The following is a 25,726-nucleotide window of genomic DNA, read 5'->3' as shown; positions in this document are numbered from 1 at the left end:
AGTAACAAGTTAGGGGCATTTGCCCAGCGGGACGGGTAGGCCAGGGGGGAGGAGGGAGGGTGGTCAACAAACGGGAGGGGGGGTGGGGGGTTTGCGCCGACTAGGTTTCCTTCCCCTTTAAGTGAAAATTCCTATTGTGATCACGGAAGTGTTAGGACTTGTATATTTTACAGGAAAGCCTATTTATTGAATACACAATCTCCAATACTCAATAATGAAAGTAGCTTTGCCAACTTTTCTGGGGCTGGAAACCGGGCAGGTGGGCAGGGCTGATGACATTATAGGTGGGGGCAGAACCAGTGACGTTGGGGTGGGGACGGTGACGCCATGTCATTAATTTCAGTGTCCTGTTCCAATTTCCTAATTTGGAAATCCAGACAGGAAGGTTTCACCCCTCCAAATACAAGGCTGTCCGATGGCAACCCAGTGTGAAAGCCGTTAAGCCAGAAAGCAACATCAGTTTAAGATCCCTCAAAACTTCGGCAACATGAACTTTTTTATTTACAAATCAGTTTATCAGTCGGGGCCCAGTTTGCACTCCCAGGCCCCTGTTGTTACAGAGTTATAATTCTCTCTTTTTCCATTCACTCTTATGAAAGCAGATCTGAAGCAAAACATTATGGAAGGCTTCATGTCAGCTGAAAAATAAACCATTATATTTATATGCACATTTTTTACTTTCTTTTTTAGCATGTGCTAATCGCCATTATTTGTCCAAGTATGTTTTTAGTGCCTACGAGTCACGTTGTTTTCTGTAGAATGGTTGATGTTTTCATAAATAAATAAAATAATGGCAAAAGGGCAGATCCACAACCAAAGAACCAGTGCTCTGTTCTGTGAGTACTGCTCCAAATAGCAGAGACAAGCCACAGGCAACCATTCCATTCGGCAGCCATTTGCAGTGCCATACTACCACCAAACAATTACACTGGGAACCAGTTTGCCATAGGTGATGGGTGCCTAACAGAGGTGCTGGGAGTTGAGAGCCTAACATGAGAGCTCAGTTGGCTTGACACTGCAGTGTTATTTTTTGACTAATACAATGTGTTTGGACACAGTAGTAAAACTGGGAATCTTTTTCATGTATGATAATATACCATTAACTGAATATCTAAAGATTAGCAGACTCTCTCATTCTGTTCCCACAGCACAAGGGATAGTCTGGATACATTAGGTGATAAAAAGCAAAGAAGCAACAACCCAAAGCACAGTGTTTCAGACAGATCCTAGGCTATTAAACACATTTTGGATTGTATTTCATTCTGTTTACAGAGCAGTGGCTCAACATCCGCCATAATAATAGAAGAAGCAAATAACTCAGCTGCTCTTCTTCAGGAGACAAAAGCCGGTGTGCCCAACAACATGCTTCTAGCCACTACAGTTTTGGGCCAATTTGCCATAACTGTTATACAAGTATTCATTATTTATAGTTAAAATGATCCAATAGGAAGACATTTAAATACAAAAACAACACATACTGTATTCACAGGCTTACATGAGGATTGGCCTTGAGGCCCTTCCACAACGCTTGATCAATACGCAGACTTCTGATCTGTTTTTGGCAATACTTACAGCACTGGTCTATAAGCTCAGCTTTAGCAGAAACACAATCTATATGCACCGTATCTACATTAAAGACTCTCTCCCGTGACAAAGTATGTGCTGTGGAATTGAAATTCTGAAACAATGGTTATCTACAGAAAAAAAAACCTCTTCCGGATCTTACAGTATTATTCCTTTGCGGCTTTCCAGAGTTTAAGCTCAGTATGAGGCACCGTTAAACTCAAGTACAATTTACAAGAAAACTTGAAATCTGTGAAGGTGAACAAGGTGGGATAAATAAAAATCATCTACAATCCCGTTTCCTAATTGAGAATGACAGCAGAAATCATCCCATCATCTATCAATCTGATAAGAAAATGAAAACAATTCTAGTAAATATTTTATGAAAAGCAGAAGGAACACCTTGAACGTAAACTCAACACCTTTCAGACGGTTTTGCTAAGCTCATCTGACCACAGGGCACAGTCCAATCATCGGCTTCTATGAGTAAGATGAATTGTTTTAATGAGAACAACAAATTGCACATTTCTAGAGTGTAGTAAAAATGCTTATGTTGTTTTCCGTCTCCCTGGCGCCATTTGCTAAATGACATTAATGAATCCAGCCGGCTTTTGTTCTTTTATATGACATACAGGACATTCAATGGTGATTCAACTGCATGTTCCAGACGTGACTGTAGATACAGGACAGCTAGTAAAATGGAAACAGGCTAAATAAAGCACAAGCTGCAAAGAAAACCCTTAGAAATACCTCTAATATACCTTATGGAATATTTGCATGCATACATATGCTGAGTAATAAAATACGGGAATGTGACCTAATTAAAAAAAAAGTTTGGGATCAAATAACTGGTAGTTGTGCATTTGGGAGGAACATAAGTGGATCTGACAGAATAATTCATGAACACTCATTTTCCTGAGACCAATAAGAGATATCTTTAGAAAAACGTAGCCTGGTGTTACCATCGCTTGTCTCAAGCATCAACGGCACGTCATTTATTCAACTCTATCACTAAAATAAATGGACAACAGGCATCATGAAATTCTGTGGCAACATTCAAATCATAATTGTCCATATCAAAAACATTTTTTTCCATATGATGTAACTGTATGACACAAAATAACCCAACCCATTTTAATATGCCTTTGTAATGAATTCCATATAACATATATATTAGTAATGTGGCAGGTAATGGGCGACAGTCTACATAAAAGATATTATATTTACAACACTGGATAGTAATATGTCTAGACAAAAGACTACAGCAAAATGATGATCCAAAAACAGCAGAAATTTGAGTGGAAAATATACAAAACGTCATGGGTTGACTGATGCTGTTCTATAGGAATCCGTTGATATTATGTGTTCCTGGAGCAGAACATGTGCATCTACATCAGTGATCCCCAACCAGTAGCTCGTGAGTAACATGTTGCTCTCCAACCCCTTGGATGTTGCTCCCAGTGGCCTCAAAGCAGGTGCTTATTTTTGAATTCCAGGCTTGGAGGCAAGTGTTGGTTGTTTAAAAAACAGGTGCACTGCCAAAAAGAGCCTTAATGTAGGTTGACAATACACATCTGGGCTACCAAATGGCCAATCACAGCACTTATTTGGCACCCCAAGAACATATTTCATGCTAGCGTTGCGCCACAACGCCTTTAACTTCTCGATGTTGCTCACGAGTTCAAAAGGTTGGGGATCCCTGATCTACATCCATAACATGCATTGTAGCACTGCAATTCTTTCTTCCATCCTAATAGTATAAAGGCTTAAATATGAAGAGTTTCAGTGGTTTCTGCTAATAATTCCTAGCATGGCATTGCATATCGAGGGCAGTGAAAAAGAGTTGGGGAAAAATAGAAAATGTGAAGAGCACAAAAAAAAAACAGAAAAGAAACAAGAAGAAGAAAAAAACAGAAATGGGAGAAGATAAATAAAGAGAAAAAAAATCACATGAGAAGGAACAGAACTGAAGGAAGCAAAGCACAGAAGATGATGAAAGAAAGAAATGGAGATAAAAATGATGATCAGAAACATAAGAGATAAAAGGGACATGAGAAAGAAGAAAATATGAATAGCGAAAGTCAAGGTGGCCAGATACTATAAGGTCTGCTCGTCCCCCGACATTCCCAACCAATGGCCCCAGGGCCAAACGATCGGATAACAACGATGGGAATACCATCTGATGGAACAAGGACAGCATCAACTAGCCAACACGGTCCTCAATCAGTGGGAGAATCAAACCTGCCAAAAATGAGCCCAGAAGGGATCAATTCTATTTTCCAAAACTGCTAACATTTCTAAATGTATATATCTTTTCATTTTCATTTTTTCGAGATTTTGTTGCATATAAAAGAATCTACTGCTGATAAACAACTTTCATCGTATAGCGGTTCTCCAAGTTTTAATGAGCAGGGCCAGTATTTGTACATAATCTGTATGTTTGATGTGTACGCCCTTGTCTTGTACAGCGCTGTGCAATATGATGGCGATACAAAAACTAGCTAATAATAAGAAGTAAATGTATATGTATAAATGATGCCGCTATTTGCCCAGTTCATTCAGATTGGAGTGCCGGTAACAGATCTCAGATAAAATCACCTGCTAACTGCACAGAAGGTGTTACAATAAAGGGCCAGTGTCTCGCAAGTGGAACAATAACAAGAAACCAGGATTTTAACACTTGTGCTCAACAGTCTCTCTAGGCAAAGAAATTATGAAAACGGAATCCCATCCTTTCTAATAATCTTGTGACAAGAGCTAAAAGACATCATCTCATTAACAAGCGATCTCAACAGCTAATGCCGAGTATTTCCTGGTGCCTTTTATGTCCTACGCGTCTATTTAAGAAAATTCCTACTAAACACTAACTGGGAATAACACAGGCTCATTCATCTTTTATCTTGATCTCTTGTTAGGAGAACATGAGTGAGGCTGAAGGTGTCATTGATATGATGAAGTGGAAATGAATCTGAAATTCTCTCATATTTTCCTCATCTCACTCATTTACTTTTGTTATAAAAAAAATAAAATAAAAAGTTCCCTCCGTCAAAGCAGTTATACCCAACCCCCCGTTGTATCTTTTTTTCCCTCTTTACACTGTAGAATAGCCAACGAGTGCATTGGTTGAAAAGCACCAAGACCCGACACAAAAAGCATTTGAAATTCTCATTTAGTTGTCTTTATTTTGTAGCGCCATGTGGTCCTTGAAGATGAAGAAAACACGAGAAGCCGAGTAAAGATCAGAGCAAGCTCATTAGCATTCTTGCCAAATTGGAGTGGCGGAGATGTATAGTTTGTCTAGTTTGTCGTTTTGAAAGCTGCCGGTGGTAAGATCTCTGTTTCATTGAGCTTTTGTCTTTTTGGAAGTTTTTTAACGCAGCAGGGTGTTTGCTAGCTCTTGCAATGTACAATGCAACTCAATGGAAACTCTATAGTATCACTCTAATCTAAGTCACAAAGTTTTTTTTCCCTCCCATTTATACGAGAACATTTACACCAATTTATTCACTTCACCTTATGCTGTGACCTTCCCAGACACCTGAATTAGGCAAGTGCAGAATGGAACTGCAACTGAGCTGAATTGCTATTGAACAAAAAAAAAAAAGGATCGTACACTGCAATTTTTGCTTCAAACACACGATGATAAAGACTTTAATTGAAATTCGATTATTTACAAAGAGCCAGAGATGAATTGGGGAAAGATGAAGTTGATTACAATTCAAAAAAACATATCTTGAAGCAAAAACATCTCTGTTCTTCTCAGCCTTGAGAAAAGATGGTGTTAGGGAGATTGGTTTATGCTCTAGAATTTTGTAAATAAATTATTACCTCTTAGAAGACCTAAGCAAGTTATTATCCTGCCCATTTGATTTCTATTAAACATAAGGCTCACTTTGATGGGCTATAAAGCCTACATTACTGCTGCAGCCCACATGAATGTCTCCAAGTTGCAGTGAAATGGATAAAAGTCTTTTTTGGATACATTTATCTGGTTACCCTACCGTCTTGGATGATGACCCAAAAGTCAACAGCTCATTTCCCAGAAAGCTGCTCAGAGTCAGTATGCAAGTCATAGGGGCAAATTCACTATGCGCCGAAGCGCCTAACGCTAGCGTCAAATCGCTAGCGTTGGCCATTTTCGTTACTTCGCAAATTCACTAACGGACGCTGGCGTAAGTTCGCACCCTTACGCCTGGCGAATTTGCGCAACGGAAGTAACTACACAAATTCAATAACGCGCGCATTGTACTGAACGCTACCTTTTACGCTAGACTTCCTTCGCCACCTCAGACCAGGCGAAGCGCAATAGAGTAGATAGGGATTGCTTCAAAAAAAGTTAAAAAATTTTCTAAGTCCCAAAAAACGCTGGCATTTATTCTATATTATGGCTGATAGGCTGAAAAAGATCAAAAATTTTTTGGGGCTCTCCTCCTTCCCCCCTACATTTCCTAACTCATGGCAACTTAACTATACAGTGGGCACATGTGTAGGGCAAAATAGAAATTGTATTTGCTGTTTTGAAGGTTTCCCAGGCATTTGTAGTGCTGCTACATATTCCTCCATTGAAATTTGAATTTGGCGCTGTATGCAAATTAAATATCGCTAGCGTAACTTCGCTTCGCTTATCAAAGCTAGCGCAACTTCGCAACCTTACGCTACCCCTGAGCACAACTTTGGATTTTAGTGAATTTGCGAAGCGCTGGCGAAACTACGCCTGGCGAAGTGCGGCGAAGTTACACCTGGTGCAACTACGAATCTTAGTGAATTTGCCCCATAATCTGCTCTCTCTCAAAGAAGCATTTCAAACATCACATTACACAAGCTGGTAAAATGGGAAAGAAAGAAAATTAGTCTCATCTCCTGACCGTGCCAATAACGCGTTTCGCAGGTATGTATCCACACTAATCTCACAATACAATAACATGATTTAGGTTAATGCAAATCTCATTTCAATCTGTAGAAATAGATTAGTATACCGTGGCATGGATTATGCTTCACGTTTGTTTGTTTATTATTTTTAATAGGAGCTGCTTATGATCCTCATCAGAACAACCAACCAACCAGTCATGAACAACATTTTTCATCCGGTTTCGCTGCAGAAAAGAGCCCATAGACTCCAATGGGTGAAAAATATTATGGCAATTAAAAAACATTGTTGTGACTCACAACCAACTAAAATCTTATTGGAACACTACAGTTAAGGTCCCCATAGACGCAAAGATTTTTCTTAACGGAACGACCGATGTTAGCGAAATCCGACCAATCCGTCAAATTATCGTGAAGTTAATGGGATTCGAACAGTCATACAGCTTACGATTTTTCGTCCGACAAATAGATTCTAGATGGCGGGAAGGCTTTTCAGGGGGGGGGATTTGTCACACGAAGAAGAAGCGATTAGTCGCCGGGCGACTAAATCTCCCTGAATCTGCCCGTGTGTCTCTGCCCTTAAGGAGACTGAGCACAGGGTGAATAACAAAAATAAAATTATACAGTTCATTTTATTTATCACTTAACAACCAGACAAGACTATGGATAAAAAGAGCAATATTTCCAAGACAAACACATAACATTAAAACATAAAAAATAAAAAAAAAACTTCAAAAATATAGCAAATGAATAAAGTGATTTTAGGCAATTCAGAAGAGACAAGCTGAGGCACATCCCCCTCACTTTGCACCTTTTACATTCGACCGCAGAGCTTAAAGGCCAGATGTTTCACAAATGACCAACAATTGGTGGTCAGAATAAATTAATGAGTGATTTCTTAGCTTTGATGGAATTAACCAACGCTTTTTTTTCTCTCAATGTGGCCTGTGAATGTTCTCCCGTTAAACATTATTCTCAACCCCCCCCTTTTTTTTTTTGACATGTGAGGCCACCCGGCAGAAAACAAGTGATGCAAAACTCAGGAGTAATCCCTCTGTTTAGTTCTACACCATCGTTAGTCTTAACACTGCCTCTATTATCCAATGGATTTACTGACATTTTCATTTAGCTCTTGCCCTATGGTTTTAACTTTCTTGCCTTGCTTCAAAAACGAGAAGCCATTCCTATGTAAATAGATCTGCACATGGGCACAAAAAGATATTGAGCTGAGAGCTTTCTACTGTCAAGATTTTTTGCTATTGTGATTTTGTGTTTTGCAATTAAAAATTATACATGGGCAATCCATGAACTGAGACGTGAAAGGTAAGAATATTAGGGAACATGCAAACAGGAATGTGACGTTAGGGGGGGTTTTATTAAAGTCTGAATACCAACAATTAAAGTTTTGTTTTTTTTTTACTATAAAATCCAAATTTTTAGTGGGAATTTTTCAGAATTTATTAAACCCTGAGGGTGTTAAAAATTCAAATAAAAAAGTGCTCCAACTCAGAACTGCCGAGTTCATGTAGAAGTCAATGGGAGAAGTCCCAAACATATCCTGATCTGCGCTGGATTTTGTGCAATAATCCAAACATTTTGTGGTTTTCCAGGCAAAAATCTGAAATAATCTCAGTTTTCAGTGTCAAATCTGAAAAATTTGTACAATTCAAATTTTTTCACAATTTTTTTCTGAGTTTTGTCCTGCACAGATAATTTTCAGAAAAATGTATTGATAAATTGATTTACGGTAGTCAGAGTAGCTTTCAGAAAATGAGATATTTTTGGATTTTGATAAATAACCCCCATGTAGTCAAATATGCAATTTTTTGTCGTTTTAAAGGCACTGTGGGTTGGGTTTTTCATAGGCACAGAGCCGCATTTAAATATCTCTCATTCAGAGGTGGAAAACAGACTCCTGTAAGGTGCTTGGTGGCAGATGCCTACATCTATTAGACTACACCCCTATCTATTGTACACAAACAATATCAAATGCTTCTCATTCTGGGATGGTGTATAATCTATATAGCTTCTTTAGAAAAGGTTTGGACAGTAAAGTATTTAAAAATAACATAGTATTTTATGGTAAAATTAATAATTTCAGGTCAAATAATTAAAAATAGTAAAAAAATAATATTATGGTTTAGGAAAGAATAAGTCAAAATCAATGGATGAAAGAAAATAAAATTTGAGAAATCTGCGCTTTTTGTTGGAAATTCTTTCTATATCACTGAACAAATTGTGCATTTATTGGATATACATGGGTATGTGTATATATATATATATATATATATATAACAGACAGGGAGCTGCAAGTTTCACTTCAGTCACTGCACGATACTCTCAACAAGACACTGGGCACCTTTGATGAAGTATTGGTGGATTACACAGGGACATTGACCCTTGATTAACTTAAGGGGGCACTTGATTAACCCTTTAAAACACGCTTTAGGTTTCTTCACTATTTATATACATGTGGACGCACTCTGATGACGTCATACACACTAATTTTGGCGCCATAAGTTACATGTTTAAAAGGACCTCACTTTGTGTTATGTTTTCACCTCCTGAGGACGGCTAGAGTTGGATAGCCGAAACGTTGAGGAATAAAAGCACAGCCCTTGTGCCTTTTTTTTCTTGATAAGTCCTGTGAGTGCGGTCTTTTTTGTTTCATTGAATACACGTAAGTTCTACCAGCACCAAGGCTTTCAACCATTCATTGTGGAGTGCACCAGTTTGGACTCTTTTATATATATATATATATATATATATATATATATATATATATATATATATATATATATATATATATATATATATATATATATATATATACACACAAATATCACTTTAAGATACAACAAATTCTGAAAAATTCTGTGGACGACTTATTTAACGATTTAAAGTTCTAAAAACCAAATACAGAAAACAACTGAACAAAGTTTAAAAACTTGCACAGAAACCGCAAATCGTTTAGGAAAAAGTGAAACGGAGCAGCCATATACTTTACTGTGAAACTAATCAGTTACTTGGCAGGTTTTGCAATTAAATGGCAAGTAAATTGCCTTTTACTTAATTAAGAGAACAAACAATGATGACCCCCTGCAGATAACAACATCAATGGACTGTCAATGAATATTCACACTTGGTTTATTTGCAGGTGCCTGTAAATTCTTTATGTGGAAAACACTCCTAAAAATATTACAATCCAATAGCAGATTAAAGAGAAAATATCCTATATGTATTATCTCAGGGCTACGTAAATTTACGGATGAAGCAAGTGATTTCAAGATTATCGGAAAACAAGTTAACCCATACATTCCTTACTGTCATGTCATTTCCCACAAGATTCTTGTCATTTAACACTTGTGTGTCTATTAAATGAATTATGTGCAGAAAGACGAGGTATTAGTCGATTATTGATGCCACTGGCAGGAACAACGTGTATTTGACATTGTACAAAATAAATAAACAAAGGACAAATGGTCGCACAAAGAGCACAAGAATAAAATAGACATCGATATAACTGATATAATAAAGGAAAGGCCATTAAACTGTAGTTGGGTGACAGTGTCTGATCAATCTCAGGATGGTCCATTGGTGGGTTGAAGGGCAATTGTGCCTCATATACTTCTGATATAAAAATGTAAAGCAACGAAAAGACATACGATCCTAAGCGCAATTAGCTGCCTCATTAACATTGCAGTCCCCCTGTATCCCAAACTAATCACTTGCTTTTATAATGGCAGTTTTCTGTATTGTGGGAAATGTCCCATTAGGTAAAAGTAGTGGAAGGAGTAAACTGGGTCTTAAAACTGACTTTAGAAGAACTTTACATTTCTATTACATTTTATCTTTCACATCTGTCCATTAGACCTTTAGGTAAAAGTACCCAGGGCAATTTCCAACACTCTGTTATCGAGGTGTTTTGTAGCCCTGTGGGTGTGGGACCAAATGCTAAAAATCACCCAAAGGGCAGAGACACACGTGCAGATTGGGGGAGATTAGTTGCCCTGGCGACAAACCTCCTCTTCTTCGGGGCGACAAATCTCCTCGACCTGCCTTCCCGCCGGCTAGAATGAAAGTTTGTTTTCCAAACTTGCCTCATGAGGAAACATCGGGCGACTTTGGAAAACGAAGCACTGTGTGTGCTTTAGCGCAGGCGACTTTTCATTATAGCGGATGGGAAGACACGCGGAGGCAGTTCGGGAGATTGTCGCCCAGAAGAAGAGGTGATTAGTCACCAGGCGACAAAATCTCCCCAAATCTCCTCGTGTGAACTAACCCTAAAGAACTTTTTGGGTCATAAATATTGATGCAACAATGCAGAGTTTAATTAAAACTTCCCTCGGCTGATGAGGACTGGGAGGAGGCAGCGAGCAGAGCTTGTGATTACTTTATCTCTACAAGAGACAAACTAATCCAATTTAAAATTATCCATAGGTTCCACCTGACCCCCCTATGACTACATCGTATAGGAATCCAAGACTCTTCCCACTGCCCTGAATGCGGTGCCTCTTAGGCTGACTACTTCCATCTAATATGGCTATGCCCACACATCTACCACTTTTGGGAACGAGTCCTAAATTTCATCCAGAACACAATGTCCCTACTGAAAACACTTGCACCCAAGACATGCCTTTTTGGCATCATAGATTATATTGGTTTAGACTCAGCAATACGTAATCCTGTTATTTTATGCCAGGAAATCTATTCTTCTACATTGGATGGCCCACTCCTCTCCCAACACTCACCAGTTGGCTCAATCTAATCATATTGCATCTCCCACTGATACGACTTACAGTATATGGCAAGAGGGTGCATAAATATGATAAGGTTTGGGGTGAGTAGGTGGAGTCTATAAACTAATACCATCTTGTCGCTCCCCTGAGATTAAGAAGGGAAACTGAACCCACCTTCCCAAGCTCCAGCTGCTACAGGACATCACATGTAGATTGCTAGTATCTAATTAAACTCAGAGGTATTGCAAATATATTGAAAATAAGAACGCAATACGTTGTTGAATCAATGTTGTTTTGTTTAATGTTGTTTTCGTCTTATAAATGCATAAATAAAAACCTTTTTTTAAAAAAAAAAAAACTCCCCTCGACTTCAGTTCATGGGTAATGATAATTGAAATAAAATGAAAGGAACATTGCCATGAAAACTAATGGCAGAGGTCAGTTTGCTGCAGGTAAGAATATACCTACAGTATCAATGCTCTTGGACAAAGTATTACTCTATAAAATGTGTAAAATGCAGCCTTCAATGTAAGTGCCCACATGCAAAATTAACAGATTCATCTTGTGTGACTTAGCCCATCAATACAAAAGCAAATGAACTACCTAAGTGCCCTAATTAAGTGTTTTGCAAGTGAATTGAGACATTATTGCAACCGTGCGCCCAGTAAACTCTCCTGCATTCAAGGTTTGTTTCAGTTAACATTTCAATGAAGCAATTAAATAATCATTTCTCCCCCCACACAATTAGTCAGTGTCAACTTCATTTGCTCAATAACTATTTATATATGGGGGGGGGTGAAAGAGTGAGGGGAGCTTAGACAGAAAGGAATTCCCTACAGGGAAGAACGTATGCTTGAAAACTTCCATAAATACCAGTAAAAAGAACAAAAATACAGAAATTAAGCTAAATCTCAAATTAAAATGATTTGGTGTTTTGCATTTCTGCTGCACCGTTCCTTAAAGAGAAAATATACCCCCCCCCTTTTTTTTCCCATGAGCTCATTTGGTTGGTCTTAAAACCACTATAAATGGTTCATCAATGTCACATGATTTTCTTTCATTATGTGGTATCAGGTCTGTCTTGAGTAAAAAAAAAAACCACATTTCTATTTCAAGGTTCAGATTGTGTTTTTTGCTTTATGCCAACACTGGGGGTATATGTTCTCTTTACATTCTCGCTTCATTATTTATTTACATTTTTTCTCACATGCTCTACATCAGGGATCCCCAACCTTTTTTTACCCATGAGCCACATTCAAATGTAAAAAGAGTTGGGGAGCAACACAAGCATGAAAAAGTCCATTGGGTGCCAAATAAGGGCTGTGATTGGCTATTTGGTAGCCCCTTTGTGGACTGGCAGCCTATAGGAGGCTCTACTTGGCACTAAACTTAGTTTTTATGCAATTTAAACTTGCCTCCAAGCCTGGAATTCAAAAATAAGCCCCTGATTTGAGGCCACTGGGAGCAACATCCAAGGGGTTGGAGAGCAACATGTTACTCACGAGCTACTGGTTGGGGATCACTGCTCTACATTATATATTTGAATTTAAAAAAAGAAAACTTGGAAAAAAAACCATGCCAGAACATTGCAAACTGTGGAAATGGCTCTTTGTACAGCAGAACTGCCCTCCCTCTTCCCCCTTTTAAAGGCCCCCATACACGGGTTGATAAAAGCTACCAACAGACTGAGTCAGCAGCTTATTAGTCCGTGTGTGTGGGGCCCTCCGACGGGCTTTCCCTATCGATATCTGTCTCAATCTGGCAAATTAAAAAATCCCGTCAGATCACGGCCGCATCTGTCAGTTGATGCCGTCCCGCAATCCCCCCGCCCGTATGTGGGCATATCGGGAAAGATCCGCTCGCTCGGCGACATCTCCCTGTGTATGGGCAGCTTAAGAGCAGTTCCTAGGAACCTCCTGAACAAACAAAGATAGGAATCTGCTGCCCCTGTTAGGTGAAATCACATTCCCAATTCCTTGGAGGTATGTTCATCATCCCGTGTATGTGTGTGTGTATTACTGTGCTCTTCTTCATACAGAATGAACAGGCTCATACAGAGAAAACCAAAACCAGACTCCCACTTCTGAGTGACAACTACAGAGAACAACAGTGAGTGCACTTCCCAATGGCTGCCGGTTTCATAGATCTCATTAAGAGCTCTTTGTTTAACATGAAAAGGACAGAGAAGAGACTGCTGTTAGCAGACAATGCATTTGTTAGATAATCTCAGGCTGCCAACATTTCCCTAGGAAAAACCATGTACTATATAGTTCTGGATCACAGAATAAGCAAATACATGAGTGTGACAGATCTAGACGTGTACAGACTAAAGTGGCCATACACGGGCCGATAAAAGCTGCCGACAGACCATGGTTCAACTTTAAGTTTACCTTTAGTATGTTATAGAATGGCCAGTTCTAAGCAACATTTCAATTGGTCTTCATTATTTTTTTGTTATAGTTTCTGAATGATTTGCCTTTATCGCCTGACTCTTTCCAGATTTCAGATGCTCAGTAAGGCTACACAATTATTGTTACTTTTTATTTCTCATCTGTCTAGTCAGGTCTCTCCTATTCATATTCTAGTGTCTTATTCAAGGCAGTGCATGGTTGCTAGGGGAATTTGGACCCTAGCAACCAGATTGCTGAAATTGCAAACTGGAGAGCTGCTGAATAAAAAGCTTAATAACTGAAAAACCACAAATAAATAATGAAATCCAATTGCAAATGTCACTCTCTACATCATACTAAAAGTTCATCTTGGTGAACAAACCTTTAAGATTTGAATGCTCTGATTAATTGCTGACTTTTTCTACATCAAATAATATACAGTTAAGCAAAGGAAAAATCTATATTATGGATGACATGTAAGTAACAACAATTGCTTGATTTGCGGAGTAACAACCTTTGAACAAAATATCGACTGTAGGCGACATGGAGTAGCCGTGTGTTGCTCTGCAAGAAACCTGCTCCACAATTGCCCTTATCTTCCTATTGTACATTTGAAAGGGATTGTTACCCGATGTTTACCATTTAGTATGTTATACCCTATTCAGTTGGTCTTTTTCAATAGATTTTAAATAATGATTAGCTTAAATCTGTCCAACTTTCCGATGGTGCTTACTGACTCCAGCAGCCAAAATATTTATAGCTCTGATTTGACTTTACTACTGATCTTTCTATTTAGGCCTTCTCCTGTTCACCTCTCAGTCTCTTATTCAAACTGCTGCCTGGTTGCTAGGGTAAACTGAGACCTAAGCAACCAGACAGCTGCTGAAATTCCAAACAGGAGAGCAACTTTTTCAAAAATACAAACCATTCAAAAACAACACAAAATTAAAAAAATGAAGACCATGTACAAATGGCATTGAAATATCACATTAACTACCCCTTTAATTTTAACTTGGGATGCACTGCATCCACTATTTTGGATTCGGCCGAACCCCCCGAATCTGTCGCGAAAGATAAGGCCGAATGCGAACGAATCCGAATTTGCATATGCGAAGGGGGAAACATTTTTACTCCCTTGTTTTGTCACAAAAAGTCATACAATTTTCCTCCCTGAACATAATTTGCATATGCAAATTAGAATTCAGATTCGGTTTGGCCAGGCAGAAGGATTCGGCCGATTCCGAATCCTTCTGAAAATGCCGAATCCTGAACCGAATCCTGGATCCGGTGCCTCCCTAATTTTAACATTTCACAGAGAATGATTTTCCTTTGCATGCACCAGCTAATGCTTGGAGACTACTGCAACGTGAAGACACAATTAGTTTATTAAGTAAGTTCCACCTCTGCAATTCTATTTCCTGATTACATATTAATGGAGCACTTGCCATAAGCTTGGAAGGCAATAAATCTGGGTACTTAATTACCATAAACAATGGCGGCATAGAAATGACGTTTTATGCGCATTCCCTTCTGTAATATGTCTGATATCAGAACACACTCGACAATTCTTGTTCAATTATTTCTATTATTTAATGCGCTGTGAACGGCTCTGTGTAAATAAAATGAACCACCCCAATTACTTTGAATTCAACTAGGGACAACGTGATAAAACGAAAATTGTGGAAGCGGCAACTAATGTAAAAACATTACAGAAGCTTTCGTCACTTGATTCTGTCTATATTTGTCTGTGTTGCTAATTGAATTATATTTGCCGCCAATAGTCAATCGGAAGAAAAGAACTCCTATGATTTAATTAGCCCGTATTTGCTGTAAACATAATCAACCAGGAATCTTGTGCCTGTGATTAGCAGGAATCAGCATTTAACCCACTGGGCTCCAAGACACCGTCAGCGCTGCATCCCCACAAATTTATTTAATGGCTACATAATGGGCTTCTTTGTGAACTGCAAGGTTTAATTGTTTAAGCCATTTTAATGAATATGCATAATGGGAATCATTTATTCTTTTAATATTTAAATAAACATAATAAGAGCTGAAGTTAGCGAGGTGCCAGCCCAGGCATTGCAGGAACGTTTCATTCTAAATACAATCAATTAAATATTCTGCATTGTTTCTGAAATAATCAAGTTTATGTTCACTATTCCTCTCTCAGTATCTGTTTCTCTTCATTCTCTCTTCATGCAGCAGTTGGGTGTCAGATATTCATTGACAGTTACATACAATATATCTTATAGGGGGGCTCCTTTCCTAGCAGATGAATTAGAGGTCACTCAAATAACTGATTCCAGTACAAACAAAATAACTGCCTTTTGCACAAATCCTGCATGTAGAGAGACATGATGTCTGGTGAGTTTAATAGAGTGACCTCTAATACATCTTCTAGGCAAAAGGAGCCCCCTATAAGATTTTTTTAATTGTAATTTTATGTGACCTATGTTAGAAGAACCAGCTTCCATAATGGCCTTGGGGCAGCATTGGTTGTTAATAGACCTCCACAGTGTGTAGTATACAAGTGCCTCAATTAGCATTTATTCTTATTGTTCAATTGCAGATGCAGTAAAGTGATTTGATTTAATGTGTGCATGTTAGTGATATCAACCACTTTAACAGAGACTTAAAAATGTTAATTCTGAGATACAGATATATCTTGCAATGGAAAATAGGCTTTTCTCTGTACAAATAAATGTGCCTTCATTAAAAGAATAAAGCGCTGGAACGGAAGAGCTCTGCATGTATATTGTGTCGCCTCAGCAGCCAAGCAGTATTTTGGGTTAGGAGTTATCAAGCCAAGAGAGCTTATACTTGTGGTGCACCCTCCCTCCATCTCTCCATACACACAAACACTCTCCCTATTCTCTAATCCAGGGATCCCCAACCTTTTGAACCCGTGAGCAATATTCAGAAGTAAAAGGAGTTGAGGAGCAACACTTACATGAAAAATGTTTCTGGGATGCCAAATAACGGCTGTGATTGGCCATTTAGTAGCCCCTATGTAGCTTGTCAACATACATTGAGGCTCTGTTTGGCAGTGCACCTGGTTTTTATGTAGCCAAAACTTACCTCCAAGTCTGGAATTCAAAAATAAGCACCTTCTTTGAGGCCACTGGGAGCAACATCCAAGGGGTTGGAGAGCAACATTTTGCTCACGAGCTACTGGTTGGGGATCACTGGTGTAATCAGTAGAACAGTGCAAATGTTACTTCTTCCCAAGCAGTGGCATATGAATGAGGCACAGATATTGGAGCTGTGCATGTCTGAGCACACTGTTCAATAGAGCTGGCTCACACGCTATCAGGGTGACTTATCACTTCTCATGAAGGCGCTCTTATCACTAGGGCCCAGAGAGGTGGCAGCAAATCTCAGCCTTCTCCTTCTCAAGGCAGTTCTGGCTTCAAAGAGTCACACTTCCAAAACACTATAAGAGTTTGTGAACGCTCAATTTGCCAAAAGTGTTTACAGTGTAATTGGGCAGCGTACCTGTGTCCATGAGATAGCGAAGGCGCTTCTCCACCAGCGCGGCACGGGTGTCAATTTGATTCTGCTCGTTCTCTAGTGCTGACAATTCTCCGACTACATACTGACTGGTGTCTTTGAACCCTTTCTGTAGATATGAAAAAAGAACAAACAGGAGGGGAGTGAAATCGCTTGTAACTTGACTGAGCAAAACACTTACCCTGACTATCAAAAGCGCTGAAGGACACACAACGGCCAAAACATCATGAAACATATAATGATATTCAATAGGAACCTCCTGCTGAACTGGATTGGCTGCTATCATGTAAATAATCAGCCAAATGCAGTATTTTCCTACGTTTTCAATACCTGAACATGTTAACTATAGATCAGGGCCGCGAGCATGACATTTAATTTGAAAGCAGGGGTAATATCAAATAAAAACACAGCAGACACATTATCTGACTTTACTGGAAATATCCTCCTTAATTGCCAAAGGATTAGTAAAAGCAAAGAGAACACAGGTAAGATGAGAGTAGAATATTTTCAGAGAAAATATAAATTTAAACACTGAGGGTAAAGGGCATGGTGACTGCAGATAATAAACAACTAAGCAGTTGGAGGCCTGTGGTTTGTTTTTCGATCAGAGGGAAAAGAAGTGAAAACCCAAATGTTATAAAGACTCCTATAAGGACATTATGAGCAATGTGGATAATGATTTGCAGATAGAGTAGAATCGCATTGAGTCCTATGCATTTTAATAGAAATACTGTCCATTCTGAAGAACTAGACCAGGCATCATATAGTGAAGGTGCCATACTTTTGGAGATGTGGCATAGTCAGCCACGGAACAGAAACTATTAGTAAAAAAAAAAACAAAAGTCCACAATGCAGTTCTGCTGAGTTTAGGCATGCTAGAACTGAAGCAAGAATGAATGAAATGAGATATTAGTGAAGTTATGCAATTACCGTACATACTATACTATAGGTACTTTGATGATGCAATGCACAAGGTTAGGCTAATGGTTTAAAGAGAGGAACGTATGACGTTTATACATTAGGCAAACAACATTGAGTTCATGTAAATCTGTATATATCTCAAACATTCAGATATGTAAATCCTACAAACTTAGGAAACAGGCTAAATGAAATATACAGTTTAATACTGTACTGTATATGTTTTAAGGCTTCACTAAGAAATGCTGTATTTAGCTCTACAGCAAATAACCCTTGACTTGTCTCACTGTAGCTGGAATAAAAACAACTGAACCACAGTTAAAGAATATAAATTCTATAATCTGCTGACTCTATATTGGGTAGAGATTTTTTTCTCTTGGTTCTTAATACGTATAAGTAATACCTGTTATTACAGCTGACAGGCTAAATTATGGCTTTACTTTAACTCTGTGCTAATTAATGCAGGGTATGGATTCCCAACACCACTACTCAAAGATCTCCAGCCGTATAGATTTTAGCCCAGGTAAAGGAAGTGTCATTAACAGACGGTGAAGAGTTCCAAAGAAGCTGAACTGCAAGGGGTCCCAGAGCGGATTAGAACCAACCAGGTGTGCTCACCATTAGAGTGAATGAGAGCGAGTGAACAATGATCTTTAAATTGATCCACTAACTGCCGCTCAAGTCACAAGCAGCTGGTGAGGTTAAGGCTCCAACACCTGTTTCTTGGTTTACTGATAAACCTGAATATATATTATTATATATATATTATTTGTTTTGAAAGAGGACAGGACTGATCTTATATTCAGGTTACACCCGATTCACGACAATATGGAATCTTTTCTCATTTGTTCCTGTTGTGGGGTTTACCTGCTCTAAAATGCTTTATAACTCTAAAGATGGTTTATGTCCTCCTAAATCTATCCTAATTCTATACAATAGTCGTTGGCTATGGTGCAGCACATGGGATAGGAGCCTGTCATTATAGAGGGCCTATAAAACTGGGCACCAAGGACAACAGTGCTGCCATCTGTAAACCAGATCATCTGGGCCCCTTGAGTGATGGCCCTACCAACAAGTAAAATGAAACCCCAGTGTGGGGGAAAAGGCCCTGTAGTCACAGCCACACTTCTGATCTGACATGGCCACCCCCCCAACCATGACCCACCAAACCACTGTCTATTCAGGACCTACAAATCGTGTGCTTCCATTTCAGGACCCCCCCCCCATGCCATGGGGCCACTGACAGCAGAACCCTGGGTACTTACCTTCCCCTGATGGAGGTCCTATAGGACAAGCAACAGGTCACTGGCGATTTGCTTACAGCAAGGGTGGATTAACTGCTGTTTCATCCTGCATTGTGACCCCCCCAGCAACTAATCCCTGCTCCTACCCCATAGCACCCCAACCCCACCCAATCACACATTAGGCCTGCCCTGCTACATGTTGGTTGGCCCCTTGAGAACTTTGAGTCCCAGGTGACTGCCCAAATAGGCCTTATCCAAACCGCCATTGTTTACATAACTCACTAGACAGAGCAGGAGGGCTCCCCTATGTTAGTTTGTGTATTTTGTGCTGCAGAGAAGCTCCTTCTTCCTTCTACCAGATGGAACATAAGGAAAAGCTCATAAGCAGAGACGCTCTTGACTGGAAAAGAGATGTGTGTGTAATTAACCCCTGAGCTCTTTAATCTGTAGCATTGGCATTGGGGAACTGCTTTGAAAAAAGTTAAATATAACAGTAAATCTCAGATGTGTAGGACAGACGGTTTCAGCACTAGGACTGTGTTGCCTTTAAATCAAACACAGTGAATGAGTTGCTGTTTCACTATGCATGCTGGGAAATGTACAGGTTTATGCAAAGTCCATCAAAAGCAGCTTTCTCCCTGTGGTCTATTAAATATTTCCCTTATAAATCAATTTTTACACATGATCAGCCCATACTCTTACTGAGCTCAACCTCTCCGTTAATTAAGTGAAGAAATTACCATATCTATTATATTAATGCAAACATCATTCAGCTGCTAATTCACGGCTGATCTGGATAATGGAAAGGTTGAACACCCATTAACCAGAGCCAACAAAATGGGTTGGCTGGGAAATTTTCACAGGTCTCTTGTGACTTATCCCTCAAACTGCAGCACTGAGGTATCTGCAACTGTAATAATTAAGATCCTCCTGCTACGTCAATACTGGGATCTCTCTATTGGAAGTGCCCTCCATGGAAACACCTCAAAGAAGATTTGTGCAAGTGGGAGAAATTCATTTTTTTTATCTGACAATTATGACCCGAGTGCAGACTAATTCAGCACCGTGCTCCTCTTACATTGCTTTGAATGCACCGCAGATTGGCATCTCCAAAAGTGTGTGTGCACTAACGTCTCATTTTTAACAAATAAAAGCACCATTTTCCCATACAGTTCAGAATTATCAGCAATCATGAAATAGGATGGAAAGAGAGGAAAGAAAAATACATTTAGCACTTCATCTTCTAAGGGTTTCTTCTGGGTTTCGGTTATCACGACTTCTTCGTTCACTCGTTTTGTGTCGTCTTGCAGTGACCTTTGCCTTTTCATCTCTTAAAAATAAATAAATAGAGGACAGAAGACTTGAGTTATATTATTGTGCAAAACGGGACTCAATGTACAAACTACAATGCAAAGCAGCGCACAGACCTATGGTATTTATAAGTATTGCTATATGGAAATGAATTTCATTGAATACTCAAAGCACAACAATATGCCTGGGCTGTAAAGGCTGAGGTTGACACCTAACAAGGTAATACCATACCTGGCCGGCTCTCTACATATTGACTGAAGGACTGAAGCTGTGTTTTTCGGACTGTCGAATCTTTATTGAACACAACAGGGCTCTTGAAGCGATCAGGAGCTTTCTGCAGTCTCTCAGAACAAGCATCTTGGGAACCATTCTAGTAAAGAAAATAAATATATATTTATATACTGGCAATAGGATATAATGTGAGTATCCATATTCTGGGTAAAATACATAATTTGTGTTGCAATGCTGGCATGCAAATGTCCAGGGCACAACACATGTACTGTATAAATATACTTTGAACTCATCAGCAGGAGTTAATATAATGTGGAAATCCTGAAGGAAGACCAGCACTCAGTTAACCAAAAACACTGTTTTGCCGTATTCCAAACCAAAAAACAGGACACCAGTATGGCAACAAAAACTCCTTCATTCGTGTCACTTTCTCGTTGACTAGGATGTAAGCAGAGGCACTAGAAATAAAATGTCATAAACAAAAGCCAAAATGGACAATTTAAAGAGGGTAACGTTAACTGAAGTGACACAATTAAATGTACATTTGTCAAGATATTCTACCTGTATATCTATAGTGTGAGGGGGCATATGGAAGCTTTATTTTCGTGACATTCAAATGGGACACCTTTTGATGCTAAGGAAAAAGATCTCAAATATGATGTTGCAAAAGAATTTAATTCTGACAATGTAATATTTTGTAGAACAATGATCCCCAACCAGTAGCTCGTGAGTAACATGTTGCTCCCCAACCCCTTGGATGTTGCTCTCAGTGGCCTCAAAGCAGGTGATTATTTTTGAATTCCAGGCTTGGAGGCAAGTTTGTTGCATAAGAACCGGGTTTATGACCAAACAGAGTCTCCTGTAGCTGCCAGTCCACATAGGGGCTACCAATAGCCAGTTACAGCCCTTATTTGGCACCCCAGGGACTTTTTTTATACTTGTGTTGCTCCCAAACTCTTTTTACATTTAAAATGTGGCTCATGAGTAAAAAAGGTTGGGGACCCCTTTTATAGAGTCACGTTTTGCATCAATGAATGTTTTCACCAAAAAATCGAGCAATTCGAATGTTGTCACGAAAAAATTGTGAAAATCAGAAATTGATGCGGCACATTTTCGCGGGAGATTCGCCAGCGACACAAGTATCAATCTCAAACATTGACTACTCTAAATATTTCTATATTCATTTTAGTAAAGGAGAAATGAGGAGAGCACTCAATAGGCATAAAAAATGCTGTGGTTACTTGTTTATTACCGACCACCAATAGTGTACTGGTGGTCGGCAATAAACAAGTAATCACAGCATTTTTTATGCCTATTGAGTGCTCTCCTCATTTCTCCTTTACTAAAAATTATACATATCAGGAAAGTAGTGACCTGTATGAGGAAAGTTGCACTATTATCGTGAACCGAGTGGGCAGAGCGTTTTTGGACATTTTCAGTATTTCTATATTCAGTAAATCATTCTCAATTCCACACTAATGATGAAAGGATATCAACGTCTAAATAATATAGACAGCATGCAAATAATGTGCGCATACGCATGCCTTATCTACAGTATATATATATATATAAGCATAGAAATATTGGCACTCACGAAAAACAAAGTCCAAAAATGCCTGGGTGCGCGTTTCGAAAAATCAAAATAGTACATCCAAAAAACCGCACTACTCAGGTCTTATATCAATTTAAAATAAAGTATTTTTAATGGCACATACTGACGTTTCGGCTGCTGCTGCAGCCTTTCTCAAAGTGCTTTGAGAAAGGCTGCAGCAGCAGCCGAAACGTCAGTATGTGCCATTAAAAATACTTTATTTTAAATTGATATAAGACCTGAGTAGTGCGGTTTTTTGGATGTACTATATATATATATATATATATATATATATATATATATATATATATATATATATATATATATATAGTTAGTCTCTTTTCCTATGCAGGTATGAGACCTGTTATCCAGAATGCTCTGCACCTGGCGTTTTCCAGTCAAGGGATCCTTCCATAATTTGGATTTCCATACTGTAAGTCTACGTTAAAGTAATTTAAATATTAAATAAACCCAATAGGATTGTTTTGCCTCCAGTAAGGATGAATTTTATTGTAGTTGGGATCAAGTATAAGGCACAGTTTAATTATTACAGAGAAAAAGAAAATCATTATTAAAAATGTGAATTATTTGATTAAAAGGGAGTTTATGGGAGATGGTCTTTCATAATTCTGAGCTTTCTGAATAATGGATCACGTATCTGTAAATAAATAGGGTATGGCACAAATTAATGCTGTATTAAGGAGAAGACCAGAAGGGAAACCACGAATCCCACGGATTTAGCAGTCACTATTTATTAGGCCTGTGGGAGCTCAGTGTACTTGAAATGTCAGGGCCTGTTATAAATCTTAGTGTTGACATGTAGCAGAGCCTCTGGGCCAGTAGGTCTGAAAGAATATATCCCTGTCACTCTTGTGTCCAGAAAGGGAGAACATTTGTACATCAACAGACAGGACACGAGAATCAAATTAAGGGCCACTTTACCTGTATATCTAATTTCTTGAAAGAACACAATTCTACAGTATGTCCATGTAGACAACTCTGTGTGAGTGCAACCACATTAGTGGTCAAACACCTACATCACCACATTGATCAACCATCAGAAAAGGGAAAGTTATTGGTCTCCAAAGGCTTTATTGACAATGGCTTCTCAATATGGATGATGACTATGTTTATTTGTTTAAAAGGCTTTAATATTTTGTTGCTTTATTGGATTTGGATGCTTGCCAGGCACTGAAAACTCTATGCCACACACCTATCAATGTTACACTGATGTTACATAATATTAAATATATTACATTAGAATATATTACAGGCTGATACATTAGATAGGTATAAGAAGGGGTTGGATGGTGTTTAGCAAGTGAGGGAATACAGGGATAAGGGAGATAGCTCATAGTACAAGTTGATCCAGGGACTGGTCCGATTTTGGGATCAGGAAGGAATTTTTTCCCCCCTGAGGCAAATTGGAGAGACTTCAGATGGGTTTTTTGCCTTCCTCTGGATCAACTGGCAGTTAGGCAGGTTAAAAAAGTTAAAAGGTTGAACTTGATGGACGTGTGTCTTTTTTCAACCTAACTTACTTAATTACTATGTTACATATTATAATATGTAGCTGCAAACTGTAGTTAAATTGAAAGTTTGTTAAGGTGCAAACTGGAAAGATTTATAAAATCCCAGTAATTATGATCCAAAGCAAGAATAGTCAGGCAGTTGCCACAGCTTTCCAACATCTGTCCCTTCTATAGTTACCAAATATTGTGTCACTCAATGGCAGGCTGAGGGCAATAAGCAATTCAGGTTGAGGAAAGGCCAAATATTAAGACCATAATCAAATTTGGTTGACACAAACCCATTTGCACACACATGAAAATGCACCAGATTAAACGTTCATCTGTTAAAACATTTAACCGTTTGATGCAATCCGTACCCTGCGCAAAATAATGAAATCGGATCCAACCATTCCGTCTGGGCTAAACAATGAGCTAAAATCGCAGCTTAATCCCATTTAAGAATTCTTTATTTCTTTATGTGTAGGGACTTGTGCCATTTAACAAATGTATTCTGCTAAGCTCACAAATTTGTTTGGCCTTTTCACTTCTTTATATAAATCTTGCTCTGGCTTCATTTTACATTTTACAAGCACAGACTGGAAGCGCCCAGACCATTTCCTTCTAATTAATAAATACAAAATAATATAGACCTGGGCTGACTCTACTTCTCTTTTGTTCAAAGACAGACAGAGTTCTCTGGTGCTGCTCCTACGCACTTTCATCACCAATTTATTGGAACGGACGGGGTAAGAGAAGCAATGAAAGTCATTGTTTTGTTACTTCAAAGGGCAAAGAAAATCCTTTCAGTCAGCAATGGAGTCGCCTAACAACCCGCAGGTGGGTGAAAAGTTATACACAACTCCATGGGTCCCAGAGTTATCATGATATTATGTCTAGAGGTTTTACTCCCCCCCAAGCTAACTCAATGAATGGCTTGCCTAGGATCTAACAGAATATTGTGTGTATCTGTATATATATATATATATATATATATATATATATATATATATATAAATATATATATATATATATATATATATATATATATAAATATATATATATATATATATAAATATATATATATATATATATATATATATATAACAAGCAAGGGAAATTGTATTTGACTATATATATATATATATATATATATATATATATATATATATATATATATATATATATATATATATATATATATATATAGTCAACTACAAGAGGTCCTCTGCACTCAACCCATTATCAATATATTTAAGACAGAGACATTTTGTGCTACTGCTACTAAAAAATGCCTTACCCTTTAAACAAAACAGGGATTGTTTGTCCATATATTGCAATATATTTAAGCTGAACAACTACGTCACACTCATCCCATATCTGGCCAGTCCTATGCTTAATTTTCATCTGATTCATTAAGAATTCTATTGCTTCATTATACATTTTACAAAGGGACTAAGTTGATGAAAATTAAGCGTAGGACTGGCCAGATATGGGATGACTTTGACGTAGTTGTTCAGCTTAAATATATTGCAATATATGGACAAACAATCCTTGTGTTGTTTAAAGGGTAAGGCATTTTTCAGTAGCAGTAGCACAAAATGTCTCTGTCTTAAATATATTGATAATGGGTTGAGTGCAGAGGACTCTTGTAGTTGACTAAATGTATTTTGTGGTCACACCCTCATTGCACCCCCGCCTAATGGTTTTAAAAAATAGTGGTGAGCACAACTTTCCCTTGTTTATATATATATATATATATATATATATATATATATATATATATATAGAATCTGTATCAATCAACGGCACTCCTAGGAAATTTAACAGCACAGCAAAAGTTTGAAGCAAA

General features: G+C 38.4%; 1 protein-coding gene across 8 annotated transcripts in view; it reads right to left on the bottom strand.

The window, feature by feature from the left end:
* LOC108717620 (EH domain-binding protein 1) overlaps positions 1 to 25,726 on the bottom strand; it is a 160,779-nt gene that overhangs the window by 21,364 nt on the left and 113,689 nt on the right. For all 8 annotated transcript variants that reach the window (XM_041564169.1, XM_041564171.1, XM_018264831.2 and 5 more), the window contains 3 exons: positions 20,776 to 20,914; positions 20,460 to 20,563; positions 17,057 to 17,180 (listed from right to left, as the gene is read on the bottom strand). In XM_041564169.1, coding sequence (XP_041420103.1) covers positions 17,057 to 17,180; positions 20,460 to 20,563; positions 20,776 to 20,914 — 367 coding nt within the window. The remainder of the gene's footprint in view (positions 1 to 17,056; positions 17,181 to 20,459; positions 20,564 to 20,775; positions 20,915 to 25,726) is intronic.

The sequence above is a fragment of the Xenopus laevis genome, chromosome 5S (genome assembly GCF_017654675.1).
Source record: "Xenopus laevis strain J_2021 chromosome 5S, Xenopus_laevis_v10.1, whole genome shotgun sequence".
Lineage (NCBI taxonomy): Eukaryota > Metazoa > Chordata > Amphibia > Anura > Pipidae > Xenopus > Xenopus laevis.
Note: the sequence above shows the minus strand (reverse complement) of the source record. Positions and strands in the feature narration are given on the sequence as shown.